At 47.1% G+C, this 19,496-nt stretch overlaps 1 protein-coding gene across 1 annotated transcript; it reads left to right on the top strand.

The window, feature by feature from the left end:
- Window positions 1-14,171: 14,171 nt before the first annotated feature.
- LOC147115366 (somatostatin-1A-like) lies at window positions 14,172-16,037 on the top strand. Its single transcript, XM_085989402.1, has 2 exons — window positions 14,172-14,452; window positions 15,583-16,037. Exons 1-2 carry the CDS (start codon window positions 14,309-14,311, stop codon window positions 15,787-15,789), a joined length of 351 nt encoding a protein of 116 aa, XP_085845528.1. The 5' UTR covers window positions 14,172-14,308; the 3' UTR covers window positions 15,790-16,037.
- Window positions 16,038-19,496: the final 3,459 nt, after the last annotated feature.

The raw sequence follows: 19,496 nt of genomic DNA, 5'->3' as shown, positions 1-19,496 counted from the left end.
TCTCCGAGGTGCCGGGCTCATTTTTTTCAAGATGTCAACGGCCAGCGGGCGGGTGCAGGCAGCTCCTCCTTAACTGAAGGAGGAGGCCTGCACTTCCCCAGCCTGCCGCACCGCATCGGGTGCCGCAGCGCCGGAATTGCGCCGCAATGCGGCAGTCAGCGCCCATTTCGAGGCGCTGACACCCTCCTGTAGCGCCGGCAGCCGTTTGGGCGCGGCGCTACTGAATTTTTGGCGCGCGCAGGGGGACTTAGCGCCGGCGCTAAATTTCCAGCGCTAAAGCCCTGGCGCGGCGCCAACTGAATTTCTAGGCCATACACTCACAATAAAGAAGGCGTAAACCGGGCAGTTATTAACCTAAACAACATTTTTGATAATTTGGCAACAAGTGCAAACTTGAAAGCTCGCAAGAACAAACCCAAAACAAAAAACTATGAAAAATGGTTTGACCCAGATTGCCATAACATGAGGAAAAAACTTAGAAAAATATCAAACCAAAAACACAGACATCCAGAAAACGAGGAATTACACCTTACTTATTGTCAGACACTAACACAATACAGAAACACACTCAGGACGAAAAAAGAGCAATATATTAAGAATACACTCAGCTCCATGGAGGAATCCATTGATTCCAATTGTTTCTGGGAAAACTTGAAGACACTACACAAAAAACAACACGACGATTTGGCCATTCAAAATGGGGACACATGGGTAAACCACTTTGAAAAATTATACCAGAAAAACACACTAAGACCAGAGCAACACCAAATATGCAAAAAACTGGAAAAGCTAGAAATGGCCATAAAAGATAACCAAAACCCGCTAGACGCCATAATAACAGAAAAAGAACTTCTTGAAAAACTCAAGGACCTGCGACCAGGAAAAGCTTGCGGGACAGACGGCATACTAAACGAGATGATTAAACACACAGACGACAAAATGAAACTGGCTATCCTAAAACTCTTCAACTTGGTTCTGAGTGTCGGTTATTTCCCTGATATCTGGAACAAAGGACTCATAACGCCCATATACAAAAGTGGGGACAAAATCGACCCAAACAACTATCGAGGCATCTGTGTAAACAGTAACCTGGGGAAGGTATTCTGTAGCATCATAAACAAAAGACTTATAAACTTCCTTGAGGAGCACAATGTCTTGAGTAAAAGCCAAATTGGATTCCTGCCAAACTATAGAACATCCGATCATATCTTCACTCTACAGACCCTAATTGACAAACACGTTCACCATAACAAAAGCAAAATCTACGCATGCTTTGTAGATTTCCAGAGGGCTTTCGACTCCATCTGGCATGACGGTTTATTCCTGAAACTTATCGAAAGCGGGGTAGGAGGGAAAACATATGATGTAATTAAATCAATGTATACAAACAACAAATGTGCAGTTAAAATTGGAGACAAACAAACAAAATGCTTCCCACAGGGATGGGGGGTGACGCAGGGCTCGCCAATCTCACTGACACTCTTTAATATTTACATAAATGGATTGGCAAAACTACTTGAACAATCTACATCACTCGGCCTCACCCTATATGAATCCAAGGTTAAATTCCTCCTCTATGCAGACGACCTGGTTCTGCTGTCACCAACTAAAGAGGGTCTACAGCAGAACCTGGACCTGCTGGAGTTGTACTGCCAGACTTGGGCCTTGACAATAAATCCCCAAAAAACCAAAGTCCTTGTGTTCCAGCAAAGATCCAAACATCAGGGACCCAAAATAAATTTCACAGTAGGAACAACCAAAATTGAACAAACCACTAACTACACATACTTGGGCTTAAAAATCAGTTCTACGGGAAACTTCAAACTGGCTGTGAATGAACTGAAAGAGAAAGCAAGAAGGGCTTTCTATGCCATCAAAAAATCAATCCAAATAGAAATCCCAATTAGCATTTGGCTCAAAATTTTCAAATCAGTAATTGAACCAATTGCACTCTATGGCAGTGAGGTATGGGGACCGCTAACACAACAAGAATTTGCAAAATGGGACAAACACCCAATTGAGATCCTACATGCAGAATTCTGTAAAAGTATCCTCTGGACTCAAAGGAAAACAGTAAACAATGCATGCAGGGCGGAACTAGGCCAATATCCGTTAATAATCACTATCCAAAAAAGAGCCACCAAATTTTGGAATCACCTACAAATGAGCAACCCCCAATGCTATCACTACGATGCCCTGAAATGCCAAGAGCTGACCATAAAAAAGAATACCCTCAGTCAACTAGTCCTGGGACTCAGTGAAATAACTACTAACAATACTAACAATAACCAGCCCCAGGACAGTGACAGGGTAACACAAAGAATTCGACCCAACACAATCGTCGCTAAGCAAAAGGAAAAATATCTGACATATTGGGCAGAAACAACAAAAACCCAAAGCAAACTCATTTGCTACTTGGCCCTAAACAGACAATACAACATAGCTGATTACCTGACCATGGTAAAGGATAACAAACTGAGAAGAACCTTGACAAGGTACAGACTTAGCGAACATAGCCTAGCGATCGAAAAAGGCAGACACAGGCAGACCAGGCTGCCAAGAGAAGACAGGATATGCACTCACTGCAGTCAGGGAGTAGTGGAGACAGAGATGCACTTCCTCACAGCCTGTGGAAAATATCAGGGCATCAGGGAGAATTTCTACCAAAAATTCTCACAAATATGCCCTGAATTCAGAAATCTGAATGACAACCAAAAACTCCCATTCCTACTGGGGGAGGAGAGAAGCTGTGTAACACTGGCGGCACACTATGTTACAGCTTGCCATGAACAGAGGGACAACCAGTAAACTAAGAAAAGAGTATATATAAACAATGCGAATGTATATTTATAAACTCAGGGATATACCTGTTTATACACTGTATGAATAGAACTGCGTTTATGTGTTCAACCATAAATGTATTTTGATGCTTTGGCAACATAAGATGTACCTTATCATGCCAATAAAGCAATTTGAATTGTGAATTGTGAAAATTGTGTCCCTCTACCTGTGTGTGTGTGTGTCCCTCTATCTGTGTGTGTGTGTGTCCCTCTATCTGTGTGTGTGTGTGTCCCTCTATCTGTGTGTGTGTGTGTCCCTCTATCTGTGTGTGTGTGTGTCCCTCTATCTGTGTGTGTGTGTCCCTCTACCTGTGTGTGTGTGTGTCCCTCTACCTGTGTGTGTGTGTGTCCCTCTATCTGTGTGTGTGTGTGTCCCTCTATCTGTGTGTGTGTGTGTCCCTCTATCTGTGTGTGTGTGTCCCTCTACCTGTGTGTGTGTGTGTCCCTCTATCTGCGTGTGTGTGTGTCCCTCTACCCGTGTGTGTGTGTGTCCCTCTATCTGTGTGTGTTTGTGTCCCTCTACCTGTGTGTGTGTGTGTGTGTCCCCCTATCTGTGTGTGTGTGTGTCCCTCTATCTTTGTGTGTGTGTGTCCCTCTATCTGTGTGTGTGTGTGTCCCTCTACCTGTGTGTGTGTGTGTCCCTCTATCTGTGTGTGTTTGTGTCCCTCTACCTGTGTGTGTGTGTGTCCCTCTATCTGTGTGTGTGTGTGTGTGTCCCTCTACCTGTGTGTGTGTGTGTCCCTCTACCTGTGTGTGTGTGTGTCCCTCTACCTGTGTGTGTGTGTGTCCCTCTATCTGTGTGTGTGTGTGTCCCTCTACCTGTGTGTGTGTGTCCCTCTATCTGTGTGTGTGTGTGTCCCTCTACCTGTGTGTGTGTGTGTCCCTCTACCTGTGTGTGTGTGTGTCCCTCTATCTGTGTGTGTGTGTGTCCCTCTACCTGTGTGTGTGTCCCTCTATCTGTGTGTGTGTGTCCCTCTACCTGTGTGTGTGTGTCCCTCTATCTGTGTGTGTGTGTGTCCCTCTATCTGTGTGTGTGTGTGTCCCTCTATCTGTGTGTGTGTGTTTCCCTCTACCTGTGTGTGTGTGTGTCCCTCTACCTGTGTGTGTGTGTGTCCCTCTATCTGTGTGTGTGTGTGTGTCCCTCTACCTGTGTGTGTGTGTGTCCCTCTACCTGTGTGTGTGTGTGTCCCTCTATCTGTGTGTGTGTGTGTGTCCCTCTACCTGTGTGTGTCCCTCTACCTGTGTGTGTCCCTCTACCTGTGTGTGTGTGTCCCTCTACCTGTGTGTGTGTCCCTCTACCTATGTGTGTGTGTCCCTCTACCTGTGTGTGTGTCCCTCTATCTGTGTGTGTGTGTCCCTCTACCTGTGTGTGTCCCTCTGCCTGTGTGTGTGTCCCTCTACCTGTGTGTGTGTCCCTCTGCCTGTGTGTGTGTGTCCCTCTACCTGTGTGTGTGTGTGTGTCCCTCTACCTGTGTGTGTGTGTGTCCCTCTACCTATGTGTGTGTGTCCCTCTACCTGTGTGTGTGTCCCTCTATCTGTGTGTGTGTGTGTCCCTCTACCTGTGTGTGTGTCCTTCTACCTGTGTGTGTCCCTCTACCTGTGTGTGTGTGTGTCCTCTATCTTTATGTGTCGGGTTTATGTTGGAATTTCTTAACTCTTTCAGTCGAAAATCTAGAAACCGATGGAGCCAGCTCCTCCCCTGGCCCCTCCCCCAGACACTGGCTCCTCCCCCAGAATACCACCCGTTCCCCCCCCCAACACCCCCCCCCATCCCCTCCCCTGAAGAATTATATCGCTTTTGTCTGAGTCTCATTCGCTGAAGCTTCTGTTTTAGGCTAACAGTCTGGAAGTTTTGAATATGCAGAGTTGACACTGAGCTACTTTCGCTTCTCATCCAATACTTAAAATAGATAAATCACCAGGAGTGGATGGGATGCATCCTAGGATGCTGAGGGAATTGAGGGTGGAAATCGCGGAGGTACTGGCCATAATCTTTCAATCCTCCATAGATACAGGGGTGGTGCCAGAGGACTGGAGAATTGCAAATGTTACACCGTTGTTCAGAAAAGGGTGTAAAGATAAACCCAGCAACTACAGGCCAGTCAGTTTAATCTCGGTCATGGGGAAACTTTTAGAAACAGTAATCAGGGACAAAATTAACCATCACTTGGATGGGGTGGATTAATTAAGAAAAGCTAGCATGGATTTGTTAAAGGCAAATCGTGATTAACTAACTTGATTGAGATTTTAATGAGGTAACAGAGAGGGTTGATGAGGGTAATGCAGTAGTGTACATGGATTTCCAAAAGGCGTTGGACAAAGTGCCATATAATAAACTTGCCAGCAAAGTTGAAGCCCATGGAATAAAAGGGACAGTGGCAGCATGGATATGGAATTGGCTAAGTGACAGGAAACAGAGTGCAGTGGTGAACAGTTGGTTTTTGGACTGGAGGAATGTATTTTGGATATTAAGGGAATCAAGGGATATGGGGGTAGGGCAGGAAAGTGGAGTTGAGGCAGAAGATCAGCCATGATCTTATTGAATGGCAGAGCAGGCTTGAGGGGCCGTATGGCAGAGCAGGCTCAAGGGGCCGTATGGCGGAGCAGGCTCGAGGGGCCATATGGCGGAGCAGGCTTGAGGGGCCGTCTGGCCAACTCCTGCTCCTATTTCTTATGTTCTTATATCTTATGTTTTTATGTATACAGTGGTGTTCCCCAGGGGTCGGTACTTGGACCACTGCTTTTCTTGATATATATTAATGACTTAGACTTGGGTGTACAGGGCACAATTTCAAAATTTGCAGATGACACAAAACTTGGAAGTATAGTGAACAGTGAGGAGAGTGATAGACTTCAGGAAGACATAGACAGGTTGGTGGAATGGGCGGACATGTGGCAGATGAAATTTAACGCAGAAAAGTGTGAAGTGATACATTTTGGAAGAAAGAATGAGGAGAGGACATATAAACTAAATGGCACAATCCTAAAGGGGGTCCATGAACAGGGAGACCTGGGGGTATATGTGCAGAAATCGTTGAAGGTGGCAGGGCAGGTTGAGAAAACATTTTAAAAGGCTTACAGGATCCTGGGCTTCATGAATAGAGGTATAGAGTACAAAAGTGTGGAAATTATGACGAACCTGTATAAAACACTGGTTCGGCCCCAACTGGAGTACTGTGTCCAATTCAGGGCACCCACACTTTAGGAAGGATGTGAAGACCTTAGAGAAGGTGCAGAAAAGATTTACAAGAATGATTCCAGGAATGAGGGACTTCAGTTACGTTGATAGACTGGAGAAGCTGGGGTTGTTCTCCTTGGGGTAGAGAAGATTGAGAGGAGATTTGATAGAGGTGTTCAAAATCATGAGGGGTCTGTAAAGAGTAGATAGAAACTGTTCCAACTGGCAGAAGGGTCGCGATCCAGAGGACACAGATTTAAGGTGATTGGCAAAGGAACCAAAGGCGATGTAAGAATACACTTTTTTACGCAGCGAGTGGTTAAGATCTGGAATGCACTGCCTGAAAGGGTGGTGGAGGCAGATTCAATCTTATTTTTCAAAAGGGAGTTGGATAAGTATCTGAAAGAAAAAAGATTGCAGGGCTACAGGGAAAGGGCAGGAGAGTGGGACTAGCTGAGAGTCGGCACGGGCTCGACGGGCCGAATGGCCTTCTTCCGTGCTGTACCCATTCTGTGATTCTATGATTCTATTCTATGAACCGGTGAAACTCTAATTAAAGACCCTCTTTGTGAATGACGGGTTCAATCCTTAGGGTCGGGGCAGAGAATACTGCCTCCAGTTCCTGACACATCCCACAACAGCTGGGGCAATGGGAGGTTGGAGCTGGGGCAATGGGAGGTTGGAGCTGGGGCAATGGGAGGTAGGAGCTGGGGCAATGGGAGGTTGGAGCTGGGGCAATGGGAGGTTGGAGCTGGGGCAATGGGAGGTTGGAGCTGGGGCAATGGGAGGTAGGAGCTGGGGCAATGGGAGGTAGGAGCTGGGGCAATGGGAGGTAGGAGCTGGGGCAATGGGAGGTTGGAGCTGGGGCAATGGGAGGTTGGAGCTGGGGCAATGGGAGGTAGGAGCTGGGGCAATAGGAGGTTGGAGCTGGGGCAATGGGAGGTAGGAGCTGGGGCAATGGGAGGTTGGAGCTGGGGCAATGGGAGGTTGGAGCTGGGGCAATGGGAGGTTGGAGCTGGGGCAATGGGAGGTAGGAGCTGGGGCAATGGGAGGTAGGAGCTGGGGCAATGGGAGGTAGGAGCTGGGGCAATGGGAGGTTGGAGCTGGGGCAATGGGAGGTTGGAGCTGGGGCAATGGGAGGTAGGAGCTGGGGCAATAGGAGGTTGGAGCTGGGGCAATGGGAGGTAGGAGCTGGGGCAATGGGAGGTTGGAGCTGGGGCAATGGGAGGTTGGAGCTGGGGCAATGGGAGGTAGGAGCTGGGGCAATGGGAGGTAGGAGCTGGGGCAATGGGAGGTTGGAGCTGGGGCAATGGGAGGTTGGAGCTGGGGCAATGGGAGGTAGGAGCTGGGGCAATGGGAGGTAGGAGCTGGGGCAATGGGAGGTAGGAGCTGGGGCAATGGGAGGTTGGAGCTGGGGCAATGGGAGGTTGGAGCTGGGGCAATGGGAGGTAGGAGCTGGGGCAATGGGAGGTAGGAGCTGGGGCAATGGGAGGTTGGAGTTGTGGAAAGGTGCGGTTGCAATGATGAATGATTTACAGTGTCATAGAGTCATAGAGTCATAGAGTAATACAGCACAGATAGAGGCCCTTCGGCCCATCGTGTCCATGCCGGCCATCAAGCCCTGTCTAATCTAATCCCATATTCCAGCATTTGGCCCGTAGCCTTGTATGCTATGGCATTTCAAATGCTCATCCAAATGCTTCTTAAATGTTGTGAGGGTTTCTGCCTCCACAACCCTTTCAGGCAGTGAGTTCCAGACTCCAACCACCCTCTGGGTGAAAAAGTTCTTTCTCAAATCCCCTCTAAACCTCCCTCCCTTTACCTTGAATCTATGCCCCCTAGTTATTGACCCCTCTACTAAGGGGAAAAGCTCCTCAGCATCCATCCTATCTATGCCCCTCACAATTTTGTACACCTCAATCATGTCCCCCCTCAGCCTCCTCTGCTCCAAGGAAAACAAACCCAATCTGCCCAGTCTCTCTTCATAGCTGAAGCGCTCCAGCCCTGGTAACATCCTGGTGAACCTCCTCTGCACCCTCTCTAACGCGATCACATCTTTCCTGTAGTGTGGCGACCAGAACTGCACACAGTATTCCAGCTGTGGCCTAACCAGTGTTTTATACAGCTCCATCATAACCTCCTTGCTCTTATATTCTATGCCTCGGCTAATGAAGGCAAGTATCCCATATGCCTTTTTTACCACCTTATCCACCTGTTCCGCCGCCTTCAGGGATCTGTGTACCTGCACACCCAGATCCCTCTGACCCTCCGTCTTGCCTAGGGTCTTACCATTCATTGTGTATTCCCTTGCCTTGTTAGACCCCCCAAAGTGCATCACCTCGCACTTTTCCGGGTTAAATTCCATTTGCCACTGTTCCGCCCATCTGACCAACCCATCTATATCGTTCTGCAGACTGAGGCTACCCTCCTCGCTATTTACCACCCTACCAATTTTAGTATCATCCGCAAATTTACTGATCATACCCTTTACATTCATATCCAAGTCATTAATGTAGACCACAAACAGCAAGGGACCCAGCACCGATCCCTGTGGTACCCCACTGGCCACAGGTTTCCAGTCACAAAAACAACCTTCGACCATCACCCTCTGCCTTCTGCCACTAAGCCAGTTTTGTATCCAATGTGCCAAGGCACCCTGGATTCCATGGGCTCTTACCTTCTTGACCAGTCTCCTGTGCGGGACTTTATCGAAGGCCTTACTGAAATCCATGTATACCACATCCACTGCGTTACCCTCATCCACACACCTAGTCACCCCCTCAAAAAATTCAATCAAATTAGTCAGACATGATCTTCCCTTGACAAAGCCATGTTGACTATCCCTGATTAATCCTTGCCTCTCCAAGTGGAGACAAATTTTGTCCCTCAGGATTTTTTCCAGTAATTTTCCTACCACTGATGTTAGGCTCACTGGCCTGTAGTTCCCCGGTTTTTCCCTACTACCCTTCTTGAATAATGGTACTACATTAGCGGTTCTCCAGTCCTCTGGCACATCCCCTGTGGCCAGAGAGGTCCTGAATATATGTGTTAGAGCCCCCGCAATCTCCTCCTTTGCCTCACACAGCAGCCTGGGGTACATTTCATCGGGGCCTGGGGATTTATCCATTTTTAGGCCAGCTAAAACCGCCAATACCTCCTCCCTCTCGATGTTAATATGTTCGAGCATATCACAGTCCCCCCGCCCTATTTCTATGTCTACGTCGTCCTTCTCCATAGTGAAAACAGATGCAAAAAATTCATTTAGAACCCCTCCTACATCTTCCGGCTCCACACACAGATTGCCACTTTTGTCCCTAATGGGCCCTATTTTTTCCCTAGTTATCCTTTTACCCTTAATATACTTATAAAACATCTTCGGATTTTCCTTTATTTTGCTCGCCAGTGTTATTTCATGGCCCCTCCTTGATCTCCTAATTTCTTTTTTAAGTATCCCCCTGCACTTTTTGTACTCCTCTAGGGCTTCCTCCGTCTTTAGCCTTTTGTATCTACCAAAAGCCCTCCTTTTTTTCCTAATCCATTCCCGTATATCCCCTGACATCCACGGTTCCCTGTGGTTTTTGGAACCACTCTTGACCTTTATGGGAACATGTTGCCCTTGTATGATCTCAATCTCCCTTCTGAAAGCCTCCCATTGCTCCGATGCGGATTTTCCTACAAGTAGCTGATCCCAGTCCATTTTGGCCAGATCCTGCCTTATCCTATTAAAATCGGCCTTCCCCCAATTTAGAACCTTTATTTCCGGCCCATCCCTGTCCTTTTCCATGACCACCTTAAATCTTACCATATTATGGTCACTATCACCAAAGTGCTCACCTACTAGCACTTTTTCCACTTGGCCGGCCACATTCCCTAGAATTAGGTCCAGTACCGCCCCCTCTCTTGTAGGACTTTCTACATGCTGGCTCAAAAAGCTCTCCTGGATGCACTTTAAGAATTCTACACCCTCTGAGCCTTTCACACTTTGACTATCCCAGTTAATATTGGGGAAGTTGAAATCCCCCATTATTATTACCCTATTATTTGCACATTTCTCTGAGATTTGCCTACATATCTGTTCCTCTATCTCCCCCTGACTGTTTGGAGGCCTATAGTACACTCCCAGCAAAGTGCTTGCCCCCTTTTTGTTTTTAAGCTCCACCCATATGGCCTCATTAGAGGACCCAGCTAATATATCATCCCTCCTTACTGCAGTAATTGACTCCTTAATTAATATTGCGACACCCCCTCCTCTTATACCTCCCCCTCTGTCTCGCCTGAAGATTCTGTACCCCGGAATATTGAGCTGCCAGTCTTGCCCCTCCCTCAACCATGTCTCAGTGATAGCAACAATATCATACTCCCATGTGTTTATCAACACCTTCAGTTCATCCACCTTATTTGCAAGGCTCCTTGCATTAAAATAGATGCCATCCAGCCTTGCCCTTATATATTTGCCCTGCCTACCAAGCTGACTTGTTTTTTCCTCCATAATTGGCAGCACATCCCCCCCTACTTCAGCTCCCCCCTGTATCCCATCCCCCTGCCAAGTTAGTTTAAACCCCCCCCGACAGTGCTAGCAAACCTCCCCGCAAGGATATTTGTCCCGCTCTGGTTCAGGTGCAACCCGTCCGACTTGTACAAGTCCCACCTTTCCCAGAAGCAGGCCCAGTGATCCAGGAAAGTAAAACCCTCCCCCCTACACCAACTCTTTAGCCACGCATTCATCTGCTCTATCCTCCCATTCCTATACTCACTAGCACGTGGCACTGGGAGTAATCCAGAGATTACACCCTTTGAGGTCCTGCCCTTTAATCTGTTACCTAGCTCCCTAAATTCTTGATGCAGGACCTCATCCCTCTTTTTACCTATGTCGTTGGTACCAATGTGGACCACGACCACTGGCTGTTCACCCTCCCCCTCCAGAATGCCCTGCAGCCGCTCAGTGACATCCTTGACCCTGGCACCAGGGAGGCAACAAACCATCCTGGAGTCACGTTTGCGGCCACAGAACCGCCTATCTGTTCCCCTTACTATAGAATCCCCTACCACTATTGCTCTCCCACTCTTTTTCCCCCCCTCCTGGGCAGCAGGAGCACCCCCAGTGCCAGGAAGTTGGCTGCTGCTGCCTTCCCCTGGTGAGTCATCCCCCTCAACAGTATCCAAAGCGGTATACCTGTTTGAAAGGGGGATGTCCGCAGGGGTTCCCTGCACTACCTGCCTGCCTTTGTTGCTCCGCCTGATGGTCACTCCCTGTGCTGCCCTACCCTGAGGCGTGCACAACTCGCTAAACGTGGTATCCACGAGCCTCTCAGCATCGCGCATGCTCCACAACCCATCCACCCGCAGCTCGAGCGCCGCAATGCGGTCTACAAGTAGCTGCAGCTGGATGCATTTCCTGCACACATGGTCGTCAGGGACACTGGCAGCGTCCCTGATTTCCCACATGGAGCAAGAGGAGCAGAACACGGGTCTGCGATCTGCCGATTGTACCGGAATGTTCATATGATTCAAGGCTGCCCGTTTATTCTGACGGACTACTGTGACAGAGTTTGAGATGTTTGAGCGGACTTTGTCCATTCGGACCACAGAATCTTACAACACTGAAAGAGGCCATTCGGCCCATCGTGCTCATGCTGGCTCTTTGAAAGAGCTCTCCAATTAGTCCCACTCTTCAATACCAGGTGCTGGAATCGAATTCTTGACCATGGCCGGCACGGTGTCACTGTGAAGGCAATTGCGAGCTGCTTTTATTACATCCTGTCCCATTGGCATAAGTCACAAGCCCAGTGTTGTAAGCTGCAGGAACTGTCTCCTGTTGCGGCGCCTCGCCCTCCGGTACTTTAGATTAAGGTCCACTGAATGAATAAGCAATACATTAAGGTCCATTCTGTTGATTCCGTTGGCTGATTCCAATCTCCTTGAGACGGTTCCAGACTGACCCGAGCCCCTTCTCACATTCTAACAGCTCATCAATCTCCCCGGCCCACTTACACAACACAATGGGGGTTTATGTCGGAGACAGGCTCGCAATCCTTTCTACCTTCACTTGTGTTTCAGATAAAGGACACGAGGTATTGTACAGCTCACTGCCCCTACTGCCGGTAAAAGGGACAGAATCCATTCATTCTGACAAGCTTCCACTTATCTTGTCAAAACACACCGAAATCTAAATAACAATTACTGTTGGTTTAATATATTCATGAGCAGTCACACTCCGCGCGGTTCTGACAACCTATTATTCCCCAAGTTCCTGCCTCTCGATTAGCACAAACATCTGTACAAAAACCCAAGAGATTCCCCGTTCTGTCTCCAAATCTTTTCCCAATCCACAGCTGTAGAAGGATTGGAAAGAAAGTTATTCCGGCCATTCGGCCTTTTGCTAACAACCTATCCCAAGAGCGGTGCACGAAATAATCCCCTCGTGCTCACCGTTAAAATATTTATTGCCCGATTCATTTCATTTCTGCCGCAGGTCCGCCTAACACCATCGAGAAATGACAGCTAAACCCGGTAAAAGGCATTTCTAATCCAGTCTTTCCCATTACAGCACAGACATCTCACCCCCTGCAGCTACAGTTAGGATTTTGGTGAAAGAGCTTGTTAGCCTTGAGCAGATTTCAAATATTGCAGGTTCAAAAGATCATCAGAACTGCAGCGTTCATTTGGAGAGCCGGGCAAAGACATTCTCTTAGATAGTGACAAAGTCAGAATTGTTTGTTTCCTGGATTTAAATTTTCCAAGGAATCTTTGCTCTTAAATCAAGTTGATTTATTGATTGAAATAGTTGGATTTTCCCCGACAAGGATCGCATCGATGGAAAGTGAAATCTGGTTTAATTATTAGACTATTGTTTTGTTTAATTGTATTTATGCGGAGAGTAATATTTCATTTATTCAGATGTTGCTTGATCAGGGACAGCGATATAAATAAAATGACTGGTGGCTTCGGCCTCTAACATCCAGCATTTCAGTGAAACTGCCTTAAATCCATTAAACTGATGGCCACAATGGGTTGAGTGTAAGCTATTGAGGTAAACACCTGTCAGAACACGGTGCTAAAACCGCAAGCTGTTACACAGTATTCCGAAGCCAGCGACCTTTCCCCGGAGCATATTCCTTTATTAAGCCCCACTCAGTCTCTCCCTTGATGGGGAAGAGTTGAAGAGGAATCTCCCCCGGTCTGACTGAAGGGTAGCAGTACAGCGGCACGCATCTGTTCCAAGTAACGGGTTGAATGGTGTTGGGGAGGTTTGTAGGAGATCAGTTGCTTGTCCCGTCATCATTGGGCACGGAGAGAGCGAGTTGTTACCTGAATCTGTCTGTATTTTGAAAGATACCGAGAATATTAACAACTCGCCCTGAGCCAGTGGATAGATTTGATGTTATGGGCAAAACCTGAGGTTAGCACTACCCGATTCCGCTTTGACAGACAGCCTTTCCATTCTGGACCCCTGCATCCTTTTAAGGATGTTGAGTTAATCTTATACAATCCGATCTGGATCACTGAGTTCTCTAAAAGAACCCAACCCATTCCCCTAGATTCAACGGTCAGCGAGTTTTATCAGTAAGAGTCTGTGTGCTGGAGGACTATGCTCACCTTTCTGGATGGACCCTATTCGCTCTCACGCTTATGCACAGGATTCACTTGTTAGTGAAGCTCTCCCATTACCCCCGCGATGGCCCCTTCACAAACAGACCCAAAGAGCTGATTAGCCCCATTCACCCTCCCATCTATCATAAGACCCACAATAAGAACAAAGCGGCTGGAAGAGGGAGTCAAAGGATCGACAATCTGGCCAAGGAGCCTTCTGTGTTTCATTGCATAAATTACATGGAGTCCCTGGGAGGTGTCGCATTATTGAAATGTCAACAATGAAACTTAAATCATTAAGAACAGGACAATAGAACAATTAAAGACTTGAGATAGACATCTTTCTATTTACTGCGATGGACCCGCTCCAGTATCCGACCACAGCAGCAACTGCCAAGACGCGATAAGGTGTTCAGATCGAGAGCCCGTGGACATTATCTCAATCTTCGTCACCTTGGTAATGATTTGTTTGGATGATGCGACTGGATTGTGCGTAAATTGCTTGAAATCTCTCGGGACCCCTCCTCCTGACGTCTGATGGGGTGTGAGAGCGGGTTTAAAAGGACCTCCTCGGGCTGAGGAGCGAGAAGGAGCAGAGCTGTCCACAGAGCGAGTGCTGAAACTCCCGGTACATTGCAAACAGTTGGCAACCTGTGCTTCTTCCTTCCTCCCTTTCCAAGTTGTCCTCCTTTGATCCGAGATGTGGTGCAGCCGTGTTCAGTGCGCCCTCGCCCTCCTCTCCATCGCCCTGGCAGTGCTGAGTGTCGGCTCGGCTCCCACAGACGACAGGTATCGCGAAATCCTCCAGAGAGCGATGGTAGCCGCAGGAGTCCGGGGTAAAGCGGTAAGAACCTGGTGCAGATTACTCACTCACATTGAATAAAAGGAATAAAATGCTTAGAATAGAGCTCAGGATTGAGAGTTAACTGTAATTCAATACTAATCTGGTTAGAGAGAGCCACTTTTAATCCGATTATATTATGTTTTAGATTAGTGTCTGCGTTTTTTGCATTACATAGATTTTTCGGGTTTAGGAACGGCTCTGCTCGACTTGAGTCTACCTGGAGGGTTCCAGGAGATCACCCGACTTCACAGGTCCATGAAGAGACAGTTCTCTCTCTCTCTCCAATCGATATCCGCGCTCCAAAAGAGTTTCCGACTGGAAGCGAAGCCTTTTGTATCTTTCTACAATCCCAGGCCACCTGCCCCCAAACCCTCCCAGGTCCACTCCGTCTGCTCGAGTGGATAATCGGTGCCTTGGAAGAATTTCAACAAGTGCCTGGGCGTCTCTAGGGCGCTTCCAGGCACTCATATAGAGCAGGGGAAGATTGAGCCCAAATGTAGAAGCAAATACACCTCGATTGAAACAAGTATTTATTTAAATTATGTTATTATCATTTGTAGATTTCCTATATCTTGACAAGAAACTCACAGTCCCAGGATTTGGACAAATTGCAGGAGTAACAAGCTAAGGACTCGCCCCCTATCTCCAATTTCTCTGCATCTCCCTAAAAAGAACGCATCCCATTTGTTTTCGAACATCGTTTCTTCCAGGGTCTAATCTCTCCTTACATGGTCCACCTCTCCTTGGCGAGTCCGGCTCTCTCGGAGGGTTGACCATTGGTCGGGGTTGGAATGCAGTTGGACTGTTTTTCACATTGCTGTTCATTTTCCGATTGGGAGGTTCACACCCGGCTGGAGTCGGGAAATATGAAGAGGGAAGTAAACCCTTGCACCAAGCCGGATCCAGGCGCTTATAGTTTGACACGTGTGTAGACACCTCTGTGCAGCGACAGATTCCGACACACAAGAAGACGGGCCGAATGGCTTCCTTCTGTGCTGTAAATTTCTATGATTCTATTTCTATGATTCTATGAACCCGGGTTTCCCCGCATTACCTTGAAATAAAAAAAAGTATTAAGCGCTAATTGTCGGGAATTTTTGCCCTAATTTCTTTACTGTTTTTGTTCTCAGGAATTGACAAAATACACCCTGGCCCAACTGCTGTCGGAGCTGGCGAACGCCGAGAACGAAGCGCTGGAAGCGGACGATATTCCCCGACTGGGCGAACAGGACGAGGTGCGGGTCGAGCTGGAGAGATCCGCCAACCCCAATTTGGCCCAAAGAGAGCGGAAAGCGGGCTGCAAGAACTTCTTCTGGAAAACCTTCACATCTTGTTAACTTTCACCCCCCCCTCCCCATACTGTCCCACGCCCACCTGCTCGGTCTCAACCACACGGTCGGATGTGACATTAGCAGAAACTGTAAATAAATAATGTGACGGATGATTCCATTTGAGTTATGTAAGAGAAGACCTTTAGTTTGAATTGTACCAGGCCAGTCTGGATTGTGACTATGTAGAGTTGCTGGTTAAAGAGGTACTATTTTTCATTTCTATGTTGCAATAAAATCTATGTTTGAAAGTGGAATGTTTGTTCACCTTTTTTCTGGAAACTCCCGGCAGTGCGCACGGACAGAAACAATTCAGGTACTTGCATAAACATCAGTCCTTCTCCAAAAGATATAGTGCACGGAAATTCATTTTCCACAGGTCCAACACTGTAAACCAGCACTGGGTGGAGTTCCATTCCCATGTCTAGTAAGTGCGTTGTTGTCAGTCACTCCGTGTACTAAATCTCAGAAGGAGACGGAGACAATCGCCGTGTCTACATTAAGGGGCAGGGGTTTTCTACCCATGGCGTGTGCGCCGTGTGTACTGCAAGAGGACAACCCGTCAGTACAGTCACCAGCAGCAGCCCAACCTGATCAATGAAACCAGCAATCCGCAAACTAGCAGGACCCGGCTCGGAGCCTGCATCTGGAAACTTGCCTTCCCTTAAAACCTAATATTTAATTTTGCACCGTGTATAATCAGTCAATGCAGGCGCTACACAATACTAGTGTCCACGGTGTTATTCCAGGGCCCACGGTGTTATACCCGGGCCCATCGTCTTCCACAATTCCCTAAATTTTATGTAACAGTAGGTGGCAAAAATAGAAACAGAAAACAGACGGATCTATCAGCAATTGCCCAGGCATTGAATGGGGGCATGAATTAACACAAGACTTAGGCAATCTCAGCCTAGTTGACTCTTAAGAATCCTTCTCACTAACATCTTGGAACTGGTGATCAAAGTGGGAGAGCAGTCCCACAGATTAGTTGTGCATCCTAGGGGTGAGCAATAAATGCTGGCCTTGCCAGCGATGCCCACATCCCGTCAATGAATAATAAAAACAGTCTGACGTAGTTGTACGAACAGAATAACATCTAGCAATAGACTCCTCCAACACCATCTATGGGTATGTACTGTCCCTCCAGCAGGACAGATCCGCCAGAGGCACAGTGATATGTAATCAGGTGGGAATGTCCTCGGGAGTCCATCACATGGACTCCAGGCTCCATGAAGTCTCAGGGCTTTAGGTCAAACACGGTCAAATTAACGACTTGCTAATCATCACCTACCCCTTCCTCAACTAACGAATCAGCACTTTTCCATGTTGAACATCACCAGGATGAAGCTTTGAGGGAAGCAAGGGCATAGAATGTACTCTGCTGGGGATTTCAAAGCCTGCTGCTAAGAGTGGCTTGATTGTACCACCACTGACTGAGCTGGCCAAGTCCTGGACAGCACAGCTGCCAGAGTGGACCTGTATCAGGTGATGAAACCAACATGAGGGAACAATGTACTTGACTTCATCCTCACCAACCTATCTGTTACAGACACGTCTGTCCATGATAACATTGGTAGGAGTGCCCACCATACACTCCTTGTGAAGGCGAAGTATTAACTCTAGACATCCTTCATTATGCATTGTGACACTACCACTGCGAGTAGTGGAACAAAGGGCTGATATTGCAGTCCAACATTGGGTATCTATGAGATGTTGTGGGTCATCAACATAAGCAGAATTGTTTACCACCACAATCTGTAACCTCATCGTCCAGCATATACCTCACTCTTCCATCACGATCAACTCAAGAGACCAAACCTCGTTCAATCAGGAGTGTAAAAGAGCATGCCAGGAGTAGCACCAGATGTACCTAAGAATGAGAGACCAAATTAGTGAAGCTGCAACACAGGACTACCAGTGTGCTAAACACCAGAAAGCAGGCTAGCGACAGAAAAAAACAGTCACAAAGCCAATGTAATCGGTGATTTTATGAAAAGCTCTGTAGCCCTATTACACCAAATGAAAAATGGAAGTAGAAAATCGGGCAACTAAAAAGGAAGAGCGTAGCTAAAGTAAACATTGGTCCCTTAGAGGATGAGACTGGGGATTTAATGATGGGAAATGGCAAAGACTTTGAACAAATATTTTGTACCTGTCTTCACGGTAGAAGACACTAAAAGCATCCCAATAATAATAGATAATCAAGGGCTATAGGGAGGGAGGAACTTAAAACAATCACTATCACTAGAGAAAAAGTACATGGCAAACTAATGGGACTAAAGGCTGAAAAGTCCCCTGGACCTGAGGGCCTGCATCCTAGGGTCTTAAAAGAAGTGGCTGCAGAGATAGTGGATGCATTGGTTGTAATCTTCCAAAATTCCCTGGATTCTGGAGAGGTCCCAGCGGATTGGAAAACCGCAAATGTAACGCCCCTTTTCAAGAAAGGAGGGAGACAGAAAGCAGGAAACTATAGACCAGTTAGCCTAACATCTGTCACTGGGAAAATGCTGGAATCCATTATTAAGGAAGCAGTAGCAGGACAGTTAGAAAATCATAATACAGTCAAGCAGAGTCAACATGGTTTTTTGAAAAGGAAATCGTGTTTGACAAATTTACTAGAGTTCTTTGAGGAAGTAACGAACAGGGTGGATCAAAGGGAACCAGTAGATGTAGTGTATTTGGATTTTCAAAAGGCATTCGATAAGGTGCCACATAAAAGGTTACTGCAGAAGATAAGAGCTCACGGAGTTGGTGGTAATATTAGCATGGATCAAGGATTGGCTAACTAACAGAAAGCAGAGAGTCGGGATAAATGGGTCATTTTCAGGTTGGCAAACTGTAACTAGTGGGGTGCCACTGGGATCAGTGCTGGGGCCTCAGCTATTTACAATCTATATTAATGACTTGGATGAAGGGACCAAGTGTAATGTAGCCAAATTTGCTGATGATAGGTGGGAAAGCAAGTTGTGAGGAGGACACAAAGTCTGCAAAGGGATTCAGATAGGTTAAGTGAGTGGGCAAAAATTTGGCAGATGGAGTATAATGTGGGAAAATGTGAGGTTATCCACTTTGGTAGGAAGAATAGAAAAGCAAAATATTATTTAAATGGAGAGAGACTACAGAATGCGGCGGTACAGAGGGATCTGGGTGTCCTCGTACATGAAACACAGTAAGTTAGAATGCAGCTACAGCAAGTAATTAGGAAGGCAAATGGAATGTTGGCCGTTATTGCAAGGGGGACGGTGTATAAAAGTAGCGACATCTTGCTACAACTGTACAAGTGAGACCAAACCTGGAGTACTGCATACAGTTCTGGTCTCCTTATTTAAGGAGGGTTATACTTGTATTGGAGGCAGTTCAGAGAAGGTTCACTAGGTTGATTCCTGAGATGAAAGGGTTGTCTTATGAGGAAAGGTTGAGCAGGTTGGGCCGATACTCATTGGAGTTTAGAAGAATGAGAGGTGATCTTATTGAAACATGTAAGATTCTGGGGGAGCTTGACAGGGTAGATGCTGAGAGGATGTTTCCCCTTGTGGGGGGATCTAGAATTTGGGGGCATAGTTTCAGGATTAGGGGTTGCTGATTTAAGACGGAGATGAGGAGGAATTTCTTCTCTCAGAGGGTTGTGAATCTTTGGAATTCTCTACCCCAGAGAGCTGTGGAGGCGGAGTCAGTGAATGTATTCAAGGAGGAGATTGACAGATATTTGAGCAACA

Source organism: Somniosus microcephalus, chromosome 6 (assembly GCF_052327205.1).
Source record: "Somniosus microcephalus isolate GS21.2 chromosome 6, FLI_Smic_1.0, whole genome shotgun sequence".
In the NCBI taxonomy this organism is placed as follows: Eukaryota; Metazoa; Chordata; class Chondrichthyes; order Squaliformes; family Somniosidae; genus Somniosus; species Somniosus microcephalus.
Note: the sequence above shows the minus strand (reverse complement) of the source record. Positions and strands in the feature narration are given on the sequence as shown.

Excerpts from the sequence above, each read along its gene's own strand:
- LOC147115366 (XM_085989402.1), top strand. The coding sequence starts at position 14,309 with ATGTGGTGCAGCCGTGTTCAGTGCGCCCTCGCCCTCCTCTCCATCGCC. Across the intron at positions 14,453-15,582 it reads CAGGAGTCCGGGGTAAAGCG|GAATTGACAAAATACACCCT; the intron begins GTAAGAACCTGG and ends TTTTGTTCTCAG.